Below are 12,182 nucleotides of genomic sequence, written 5' to 3'. Positions count from 1 at the left end.
TGCAAATCTCGACCAAATGAGCTTCAAATACGGTAAGACAAAACAATCAAAGGAAACCTAGCAATCATTAGCTGTGTTCAACGAGCTGCTCGAACTTGGTTGCAACCACTTGCGAGTCAGCTTTTGGTGTTCATTGAGCCACTCCAACCTACTTCGAGTCGCTCGGGTTTGTGTTCATTGAGCCGAGTCCAACCAACTCCGAGTCGCTCGAAACAGGTTGGAAGCTAGATTCCGAGCTAGTTCAACCAGCTCGCAGTAGCTCGTGTTTTTGACGTTTAAAAACGTAAACATTGAGAAAAAAAAAGCAAAATTCCGAAGCGATACGGATTGTTAAGTGCGCGAATTTTTTTTTCACGTGGAATTCCGGTAAATTAGTAAAAAGAGTAAAAAGAGCGTTCATTGAGAAAGCAGCTTGGAGTTGCTCGAAGTAGCTTTGACAGTTATTTGTTGACAAAAAATACGAGCTAGTACAACCAACCCCGAGCAAGTTCGATCAAAGTCATTGAACACAGCTATTATTCATATCACCGCCAACCTAGCAAAGAAAAGCTATCTTTGGCATCGGGTTACTTGTGGAAAATCTTACCGCGTTTGGTGTTCCCGCATTTGATATTTGCATTTCAAACGCACACAGCAATTTTTAAAAGATAATTGTAGCAGCATCATGACCTTGTTTTCAATTTTTAATTTCAAATTAAAAAATAGTGCGTCACTGATTGACATCCTAGTTCATCTTCTGTTATCCTGTGTAGTCATGATATTTATCTAGAGATTTACCCTTCTTTCCAGGGTTATTGCTATAGCGATTCGACGCGTTATTTTTTATGTAGGAATTTGCCCTTCTTTTCAACATGACTTATTCTTTTGCGTAATATTACAACAGTGCTAAGTGAAAAAAGGAGTATCTGCATTATTATACCAAATAACCCTTACGTTTCAGATGGTTTGATATTATGCCAAATGTCCGTTATGCCAAATGACCCTCTATTTTCACATTGTTCAAAATTATGCCAAATGACCGTTATGCTAAATGGCTGTTATGCCAATTGTCCTTTATGCCAAATGGCGTTATGCCAAATGACCTTATGCCAAATGGCTTTATGCCAAATGACCCAGACCCAATCGTTCCAATATTACGTAACGCAACAGAGGGAGGGGGGGGGGGGGTTCTTACATAGTGTTACGATCCATACAAAAATTAAGATTTTCCATACAAAAGCTGTTACGTGGGGAAGGGAGGGGTTCTAGAATTGGCAAATTTTGCGTTACGTAATATTTGAATAAACCCATATCAAACTATCGATTCATTCAAGACTTTTCGGGGAAACACGTTATTCGAGGAAGTGACACTTAGGGAACTGGGTTTGTGGAAAAGTAGCACAACCTTTTTTATAAGATTTAAGCACATACAAATTATCGTCATGTTGATCGCAACGATAAGATGGTCAATACGTAAAAGCACAGAGAACAGACGTTCATCTTTAATCGTCAACGTGTGTAAAGCTTTGTACTGGTCATTTCAAAGTATGTCGTTATGCTCCTGTTACGCGGCGCTGTCATCAGAATATAGGAGCTTCAAATCACCGCTTCTAACACTTTGGCGCTAGTGTCACGATGCAAAATTGCCACTTGTCGCTAGCGTTGCTTTGTGTGCCGATGTATGTTGACGTTCGCTAGTGCCATCGTGTGGTCGAAACGAGTTTGTATGTCGCGCTCTCTGCGTTGGCGGCGCTGATGATTGATTCTAACCCTTACACATGATTTTGATGGAATTTTGTTCGAGCCTGCATGTCTGTTCTCTGTGGTAAAAGCTTAACCCTATGCTACTCTTTTCCCCATTAACTTAAACTAGGCGTTTCCTCTATCGCAGAACTTTGAGTGTCAGGGCATTCGCCACTATCCTTCTGCGGTGAAGTCAACTTAAACTTTTTGTTGATGATTTCATTTACATGTTCGCTCATGTGGCGCTGCAGTTGTTTCTTCTCTTGGAACTTTTCCGCACAACAAGGACACTGAAAGCGCGGATTTCCATCCGTAAATGAGTCCCGATCGTCTAAATAATTGTTGGGATCGTTCTGGATGCGATTAGCTCTACTATAACAAACACATTTGATGCCGGGCTGCTTTTGGGAATTGTTCACGTCGAAAAGAGTGGAACCGGTTCGGGGTGACTGTTGGTTTTGGATCGCATGTCCGAGATCGATGTAAGTCTCGTCGCATCCTGAACAAGTGATCATTCGATGGTTTTCCTTGACGTGTAACGTAAGCTGGTCTCGATCGCGCATCGATTCACCACAGATTGGACAATTTTCTACGGACGATTTTGCTTGTTCGATATCTGTAAGGCGAGATTCTTTTGTCGCTTCAGTGCCTTGACTTTCATTTTGATGATCAGGTCGATCAGGTTCATTAAGCGCGCCAAGCAGTTTCTGACATTTAGCTTCCTCATAATGATTCTCTTTCACGTGCAAGACAAGCTCGTAGAAATCATTACGTGTTTCGCCACATATTCCACAAGAGAATGTATTATCTTCCTGATATTTTCTCTGTAAAATAATAAATTGCATCAATTAAATCAGTGTTGCCATGATCACGATTAAAAATCAAAATGCATTCAAGGTGTAATCTGAAATCCTACATGATAATAATTATGATAGAATTTTTTTTAATCATAAAGTTGTATAAGTTGCCAACTAAGTTAGGATTAGTTACATACCTTCAAAGACATGCCTTGTCCACGGTTTGATTCATTTTCACGATTATCAGCTTCTGCTGGTTTGTGGTCCATATCCTTCGGTTTATGTGACTCTTTTCCGGTGAAGTTTTTCTCTTTGTCACTGGAATGAGTTTTGACTTCTATTTGTGTCCTATAGTCCGGTTTGATTTCTACCTCTTTCAACAAATCACCTTTTTCACGTATGTATGAAATTATATCCACATTCGTAGTGTTCGCCTGTGCTTGCTCATACAGCTTACTGAAGTTTGCTAGAACATTGATTTGCAACGGCAGATTCAAGCTTATGACTTCTTGGCCCTTTTCCGCACCAGCTTTACAGTTTCTGAGAGTGTGGTTGATCTGTTGCTTTTTTGACCTGAAACTTTCGCCACATTCTAAACATCGCAAAAAGTATCCATCGTGGTCTTCCTGTAAAACAAGCAGTTCGAATGTAATACATGTAACAGAGTCTGAAATCTTGTCTTGCAAATTACGTGAACGTGTTCCCAATATCGTTTTTCCATGTATCCTCGTTGGTCGTTGCAGAGTACGCACTTCTGTAGCTCTTGGGCGGTTCGCACTTCGCTGTAGTTCAATTCCTTGTCTTCGTCTACGATCTTAAAAAGCAATATTTTAAAATATCAGTTCTGGTAGCAGATATCTATTTTTAGGCTTGATCTCTATTTTGATGTAAGTCTTTGAAAAGGTCTCTAAGTCTTTTGACTAAAATTGTCTCTAAAGACACTATTTGATTCAAAATACCAGGGGTTTCCATACGGCTTACTCTGAAAATTTTCCCAAAATACTATTCCAGGATTTCCGCCAGAGATTTTCCATCAATTATTTTGCTGATTTTCCCAGTTGTTCTTCCAGTTCTAATGATTCTTGAAAAAAAAAACAAGAGGTTTATCCCAGAGTTTTGGAGAAATTTAAGGCTGAGTAAGCTTTTCAAACACAAACAGAAAATATAGATATCATATATATAAAATCCCAGAGTTGTCTGTCTGTCAGTAACGCTTTGAAATGTTTCATCGAAAAGTTTCGTTGAGCACTACAACAGCAGTTTAAGAGCACTACAACGGTCAATTTTAATATAAGAACAATACGATTGCAAATTGTGGAGTACTACGATAACTCTTTGACATAATATTCTGGAGTTCTCTGGAACTTTGTGCATTTCAATTCGTATATATTCTCGAACCCTTCATCTTTGTCGTCTGTTTAGGAATTGGGTTGGTGATTTAAACATGAACAAATCAACTTCAAGCAAATTGTAATTCGGTTGAACTTGAATCGGGTTGGAGTTATAAATATGAAACGAGTTTCTCCAGTTACAGCTCAGGTTCAAAAACGAGTTTGACATATCTAAAAGCAAGATAAGCATGAATGAGATGAATGTGCGCCGAATATTCGAGTTTTATTAATTTACAGTAGAACGATATCGACACATGGATGCATACTAAAAAAATGCATACTATGATCGAGGGTTCCTTAAAACAGCTTTCCAAAACATTCCTGTTCCATGACTCAATATTTCCTTGAGTCGATGGTCTTTTCACCACAACTGTGATTTTGAAAAATGACAATGAATCACACTACTTTGCACTTTGCTAGAAGATTCTACTCTCTAATTCACAGAACCTTCTGAAACTTTTGAAATATTTCAGAACAGAAGAAACACTACAACAGCATATAAGACTATAATTATTTCAGATTAGAACACTAGAACATTATTGAGGCTACGTGCTTGATGGAGTATGGCCAGAGCATAAATTTAGGCGATTTTGAGGTCATCAGTATCATGCGATATGAAAGTTTATACATAGCTTTTTGCTTTAAAATTTCGTTGGAACGTGGCTAGCCACGTCGGGTAAGCTAGTTTGTTATTATAAAGGCAAAGTGTCAAGTGGGTACAGGGTGGGTCTACGGTATGACAATTACAACGGAAAAAATAAAAATTTTCTGAGAAAAGTTTTGGAGAAGATTCTGACCAAATTTAGAGAGCGATTTTAGTATGATTTCTTTGTCTGAATTATTTCAATAATTTTTGGCCAAATCAGGATCAATGTCTGACAAATATGCTGAATAAATTACTAGTGAACTTTCTGTAGTAATCTGTGCATATTAGAAAGAATCGTTAACTTAAAAGAACCTCATCAAAACTTCTCCGGGAGATTAACCAAAGAAAGATCGAGAATAACAACCAAACAAATTTAGAGTTTGTCAGAAACTCGTCAAGGCACGTATGTCTGAACTAGACGATTATAAAAATCGAATGTACATAGGATTTTTTTTCTCGCTAGAGATCAGTATTTTTATATTTTCATAATCGGAAGATTTTAAAATATTCTATAGGTGAATTTTTTTCCATACTTTTTGTATGGGCTGAAATTCGTCGCAAAACCGTAGTTTTCATGGGTTTTAGTATGGAAAATAATAAAAAAGTGTAAACAATCAAAATTTCACCGATAGAATATTTTAAAACCTTCCGATTATGAAAACTAGGCCTGTTACAACTGGCGCGAATTTCGCGATTCTCGCGGATTTCGCGATTTTCGCCGATTTTCGCCGATTTGTAGCGGATTTGACCAGCCAAGCGCGAAAATCGCGGGTGAATAAAATTCTGTCGTGAAAATCGCGGATTTCCCAAATCATGCAACAAAAATTGCAGTTATATACAGAAAATTTCTATTTAAAACAAAAAAAATCATGTCTCTTTTTGAGAGCACTAAAGTTCAGTTAGTATAGTCACTGATATCTAAAATGTTGTTCAGGGAAATATAAAAAACAGTAACATTTTATTTGTAAACCATTCTCATTTTATTTGAAGTCATATTTCTCGAGGGTCGCTAGGCAATCAAGAGATCGTTCTTCCCTAAATTCTTAATGACACTGATCTAAATTTTTCATTTGTGTTTACGGCGATCGGTATGTTTTTGGTTAAATAGGTTAAACTGGAAATAGAAAATTTTTATTTCTTTCTCGTTAAAAATCTTAGAAAATGGCGCTCATTTGGCTTGGTTTTTCAAATATCTGAAATCAGACATGAATGAATATATTATGTCAAGACATCAAACCATGTAGGAATTTGTGCGGATAATATGCGGATACTCTGGCTGAGAAATAGAAAAGTTTAAAACAATATATAACTCCGCAGTCAAATTAGGAGTTTTGTCAGTGAAGAGCATTGTAAATCTAGAAGATAAAAATTACTTGAAGTTAATAGAAAGCAACACTGAAAATTGTATGTATAATTAATGCAATAGTGAATGTAAATATAACTAAATAAAACCTTTTGCAGTTTAAGCTGATCACCATAAAACCGTTTTACGATCTGCTTTGAAAACCAGTACAACGATTGAATCACCACCACAACACACCAGTTAAAAAGTTAGCATCTGTTGAAATCGCCAAATTTATAAATCTGTAACTCTGGAAGAATTTTTTTTTTTGATTAAAAGTTTATTTAATAGGCTCAAGCGGGTGGAAGAAATTATTGAACACCGATGAGTGAAGAAAAATTTAAACACTTAGAAAAAATCATTGAAATTTATGTCATATATGCCCGACATATTGAAGCAAGTAAAATTAGGTAAACTTAAGTCACAAATGACGTAACTTTCCGTCATAATCGACTAAAGATTATTCGAATCGCAAAAATTTTTTAGTCACGTTGGATGTAATTTTACAAGAATGACGTATTTTTAATTTCTAATGCCATCAAACTTACGTTACATACGTAATATTAGTTTCTTCTTAGTGTGCAGTACTAAGACAAATTTAATGATAATAAAATTGGAGATATTTAGAGTTCTCTGTCAAAATTTCATGCGTTTTGCTCAAAGGAGAATAAAGTTTTAGCATGTTGAATTTGAATTTCTACACGCCCGCTAGACAGTTAAGAAATCGGAATTTGTTTGCATCAAATAATCATCGAACTAACTATGCAAAATTCGGCCCAATGAATCGAATGATGTCTCTTTATAATCATCATTGCACAGAAATTGATCTGACCATGTCGCGAACAAAGCTAAGACAATATTTTAATTTCTTAAGATATATTACAACATAGAATTAAGCAAATGTGTAGTCTACTATTGATTGACGAAATAAATAAATAAATAAAGTTGAACATTCTATATGAAAATCGGCTTTCACTACTATTATTCTGAACACAACTGTATGTACCTGGGAGGGAGAAACCAATACAAAATTTCTGTACGTCATAGTGAGCCGAGATTCCGCTGTCACGAACTGTCACTGTGAGCCCAGATCTCAAACATTGGACTAACATGAAAAAGGCGCGTAACTGATTAAAACACATTTTCGTATTTCTTCAAAAGTGATAAAAATCGAATGAAAATCAATTCATGCACATAACGCAAGTAATGTCACTTGAGCACCATTTAATCTGATTGAACATAAATCATTGAAAAACGCATCGTTCTACTTTTTCCAATGAAAATGAATATTAAGTGCATAGAAAACTGTGGCCCTTTTTTCATGTTTGTCAGGAAAGATCGAAGGTGCACAACAAAAGGAAACTACCGATTTTCTCGAAGCCTGCCTTGATTGTTGTTGGTAAGCTGAAATTATCTTGCAGTTCAAAATAACGTTGTCTTATATTTCGTGTGTAGTATCGGTGCCTCCCTCCCAGGTATGTACCAGTGTTGCATTTGAACGTGTTCAGTTTGCGTTCCAGTTCAATTTTTTGAAGAAGAGATCAAGTAGGCTTGAACATTGATCAGTTCAAAAACTCAGAAGAGCTGAAAAGTGAACGCGAAAGGAAAATTGTTTCATGGCGGATTAAAAACAAATTTATAAGCAGAAAGATTTTCTGAAGCTGTGCGGGACATTTAAGGTTCCATACATTGTGCGTGATATGGACTCAACATAGTTTAAAGAAGTGTTTTTTGGTTTTGTGCTTCAAAGTGCATTTTAAGGTGAACGAGCATGTATAGTCCAATGTACTGCCAATGACTAATGAATATTACTGAAAAAAAGATGTATTGCTGTTTGCATTTGAGATGCAAATGTTGAGTAAACGTCCTCCAAATGCGGTAACACAAAGTAATCAAAGGACACTTAGCAACGTTACATAAATCACCACCACCCTAGCAAGCAGTGTTGCCACATTACTTTCGAATTTCATCTGTGTTTTAGGTTGAAAAAATGTTTTTTGCTCCAAAAATCTTGGTAAAAATCTGTGTTGCGCAAAAAATTGAAATTTAACTTTTTATTTCAAAAAGAACCTTTACAAACTAATTATGGCTGTTCTTGGCGTGTCAACAATTTTTGATTTGAAGTTATTCTACTAAAACTAAGAAGAAAATGCATAATTGTTCCTAAAAATTTAAAATTCTAAAGAATTCAAAAAAAAATAATCAGAGTAATGGCAATATCTTCCACATCCATGTCCCAAACTTGTGTAATATCCTAAAATCTTTATCTAATAAACCTGTGATTTATCTAATAAACCTGTGATTTGATCTTTGATCACAGACATTTGTAGGCAAGAACAAGTAATAATATGTGTAGTTACAGATAAATCTGTGTATGTGGCATCACTGCTAGCAAGAAAAATCTATCTTTGACATCGCATTTCTTATGAATAATCTTACCGCGTTTGGTGTTTCCTCATTTGATATTTGCATTTCAAACGCACACAGAAATAACAATTTTCATAAAAACAAATTTGTTAAAAATATTAAATTATCACAACAATCTTAAGTATTTTTACCTCAAATTGATTGAATATTAAGACTTGAAGTTTTATGAAAATAAAAACAGTCCACATCTCATAAATAAAATAATATTTTTGCAACATTATTTTCTTAAACAATATGATGATGTATTGCATGAAAAAAATACACTATTGACGATATAATTTTATTAATGGCATTCTTTTCGCTTTCGATAACATAACCACTTAAAATTTAGTGTGAACTTAAATGAGAGAAAATTATAAAATTAATGTTTACGTTTTTCTTCTTAAGTTATCATTAATAACTTCATTTTGCATCTCCTATTGTATGCAAAGATCATATCGAATTGTGTTAAGTATAGTTGCAAACTAGGCCTCCTCTCTGCTTGTAGTGACGCTACCATTTATTGAATTGCACGATTTTCTACAAAAAAAAAATATATATTGAAATGTTGATGACAAATACATTTCGAGTGATATTGTTGAATACGATTTTTCCGATGTAAAACTCGAATTACTGGATTTTTCTACAACTTGTTTTGCTCAATGGTAGACACTTTAAGACAAGGCGAAAATATTCACTTTAAGTATCATTAAAAACTAGTTTTTGATCATGCACGTTTTCGCATTTTTTTTTATAATGAATAGTAAAGATGTCAATGAAACAGATTTTTGTTTTCGGCGCGGATTGGTGTCGATGGATAAACTGATTTATAGCTATGAATATTCATTACTATCATTTTAGCAAAAAATCCTGCTAAAAAAAACGAGTCAAAGGAAATGAGGCTTTTATTTCACCAAAAGCTGTGCAGCCCTTTTCATTTGTGCCCATAGACGGGGTTGCCGACGCTGATGAGGCCTGTGAGTTGACGCCTTTGTTTACTCGAGAATGTGTTGAGGCTTTCTAGTTGTGGCTTGTTTTTTAATCATCTTCAGATGTGGCCTTTTGAAAATCATTCAAAATTGATGATGAAATAAGAAAATTGAAGTGTAGAAGAGTGTTAAGTGATGAAGTTAAGTACATGGAGATTCCTACTGCAAGAGAAGATTCGTGCGGTCGATTAAATATGTGATTGATTGAACCCTTCCTCATCCATGAACATTACGTACGTGCTACGCGAGTTTGTCGTCGAGAAAATGTATGGAAATATTGGTTCAATTGAAATAATATTTCAATTGAACGTTATTTTTCATGCAATTGAAACCAAATCGTGTTTTTGTTGATAAGTTGTGAAGTACAGACAGGCTGACACAGGTATTATTAGGTAGTATGATACAAAATACATCAGTCTACAGGAACCCGACGGAAAACTTGATAATGTTCGCCGTTGAGACAACCACTGTATAAAATAATACAAGGAGCAGTCGCTCCGTAGTATAACCTGCATCTACTTAGTGAATTTGGAAGGATTTTTGCAATCTACATTGCAATTTTGATGTTTGTTTAATAGGCCTCAACTCGGTTTCCGTCAGATTCAGAATTTGCGATGAATATCCTGGTTAGCGGGCGAGATGGGGCGTTTTAAAAAAATGTTATTTTTTCAACTTTTATGCATATTGTTAAATGACTATTGTATGTTTTAGTAAGAATAGGCTCTTATACACTAAAATGAGCAGAAAACCGATTTGTTTACATTTGAGGCCTTTTCAATTGTTGGTCTTGAAGTGTCAGTTCTCAAGTGAGGCAGAGCATGCATGCATCTAGTATGCAAGTGACAGGAGCGTGTTACTAAGGGAGACTAATTTCGCCAACATGACAGTGTGCATTACATTTGAACATATAAAACCGCTTGCTGTGATCAATCCTATTATCACTTCCCAACCTAATGGATTCTATATCCCACAATTGTTTATTTTGAAGAAATGGTATAATTTTACAGGAATTCTGCCACAAATTTAGAATGAGTTTCTACTCTTTTGCTTGTTTTTGAATTTCGAATTCGGTCAGGATTTATTTCAGGATGTTGTGAAATTCAGTCATGATTTTTGCTACAATTTTGTCTACAGCAAAAAAAATCTCTCGATTCATTCCAAAATTGGTTAAGAAATGCTTCGAGTAATTCGTACCTCAAAATCTTTAATGATTTTTTTTTTCAGTATATTCCTCATGGACAGGAATTTTGATAAAAATTTATCACGAGTTTTTTTACTGGAGTTCATGTATGTTAGGATTATAAGAAGTTACCCGTAATAATTTGAGAACCAATCACAAACAAGCTCATTTGCCTTCTCCAATTTCTACCTTGCGGCTATAAAAAGCGATTCAAGACAATGAGCAAGTCAGTTCATATATTGGAGAAGGCAAAGGAACGGTCCTGTTGTTAACGAGTGCTTCAAGTAGCGAATAAACGGTTGAACGTATTAGACAGTGTCTTAAATAAGCGATCCGAAAGTCTTCCCAAACTTCGTTGGAAAAGTATTCCAACAAATTTGGGGGCTCGTCCGGGAAGCATCGGAATCGCTAGTTTGTTAAGGGACACGTGTGTTGAAGTTTTTTGAGAAATAGTGTGAATAGTCTGATTTAGAGAATTAGTGATTTGTTTGAATTAAGGAATTGAACTTGAATATAGTGTTAAGGTAAAAATTAAAAAAGTGAATTCAAACCCAAATATTAGTGAACTAAGTGAATTACTCAGTGCAATTTCTTTATGAAGAACAGCCAAAGCGCGCGAAGGTGCGTTTTTGTTTTCATTCTCGTGCTATTGATAAAAGTAGGGTGATGTGCTAGTATCCATCGTATTAAGCATTGATCAGTGAGAACTGCAATTTTCCCAGTATTGCAGTGAATGATGCTGATACAAACCGATGCCAAACAATTCTTTCTCAAAACGGCTTTAGCATTGTACAATAACATTTTGATAAATCTTGATCTCTTTTTGGAAAAAATGCAAAGAAAATGCATCTTACCGTATTCTCAATCCGTCGTATCGTTTTCAACTCCGTCGCAATCAGTTTCCAGATTCGTCTCACAGCTTACGGCTCACTGTGTGTATTGAGTGGTTAAAACACAACATATCAACGCTATAATAAAATGTTTTACAAGAATATATAGATCTACGGGCATCTCCCTCCATTTCCTCAGCATGATGGAATATACTAATTTCCTTTAAAATTAATTGTTCGTCATTAAAATTCAGACCGAACATATTAACACAATTCCTTTTGACCGTAAAATTATGACATTTGCTCACAGTACAGCGAAAACAACACAATCAAAGGAATCGTATTTTTACGTCGAGCGTCGCGCACACATTGATGCACACAAGCTTTTTTTTCTCAGTACGACGGATTGAACTTTGTTTACATTCTTAATTATACGCGGCGGTTGAGGAAATTTCGTAAAATTTGGTGATTTATTGAAGTTTTACGGCGTGTGATTGGAATGAAATCCTTCAGTGAAGAAGTACGAAGGTTTTCCATAGTGAAAATAAGTGCCCGGCGAAGTAAGTCACCCACGGGGGCGGGAAGAAACTTGTGTTGGAAAGTGGTGTGGCTCAGTCGATCGCTAAGCATTTCTCTCAAATCGTGTTCGTCCATGCGATTTCGGTAAAAAAGTGCAAAGTGGATGATTGAACTGAAGTTATTTACCAAAATACAGTAGTTTTATTGCATTTTTGGTGTACAAGTGTACAAACCATAACAGCTTTCACAAAATTATACTTGGATAATCAATCTATGTTGCAGGTAAGTTTGAATATCCGCCGTAATGGAACATTTAAAGTTTGATACGACGAATAGTAGCGCTTACGACGAAGAAGAACA

General features: G+C 35.6%; 1 protein-coding gene across 2 annotated transcripts in view; it reads right to left on the bottom strand.

Moving 5' to 3' along the window:
- Window positions 1–1,202: 1,202 nt before the first annotated feature.
- LOC5566708 (zinc finger protein 521) overlaps window positions 1,203–12,182 on the bottom strand; it is a 28,603-nt gene continuing 17,623 nt past the window's right edge. Inside the window, exons 3-6 of one of the 2 annotated variants that reach the window (XM_021855654.1) lie at window positions 3,211–3,333; window positions 2,717–3,145; window positions 1,813–2,546; window positions 1,203–1,460 (exon numbers count right to left, since the gene is read on the bottom strand). In XM_021855654.1, coding sequence (XP_021711346.1) covers window positions 1,839–2,546; window positions 2,717–3,145; window positions 3,211–3,333 — 1,260 coding nt within the window. In that variant the 3' untranslated portion in view covers window positions 1,203–1,460; window positions 1,813–1,838. Of the gene's footprint in view, window positions 2,547–2,716; window positions 3,146–3,210; window positions 3,334–12,182 lie in introns of both variants that reach the window. The other variant, XM_021855653.1, reaches the window with a different exon arrangement.

This window comes from Aedes aegypti, chromosome 3, assembly GCF_002204515.2.
Source record: "Aedes aegypti strain LVP_AGWG chromosome 3, AaegL5.0 Primary Assembly, whole genome shotgun sequence".
Classification (NCBI taxonomy): Eukaryota; Metazoa; Arthropoda; class Insecta; order Diptera; family Culicidae; genus Aedes; species Aedes aegypti.
Note: the sequence above shows the minus strand (reverse complement) of the source record. Positions and strands in the feature narration are given on the sequence as shown.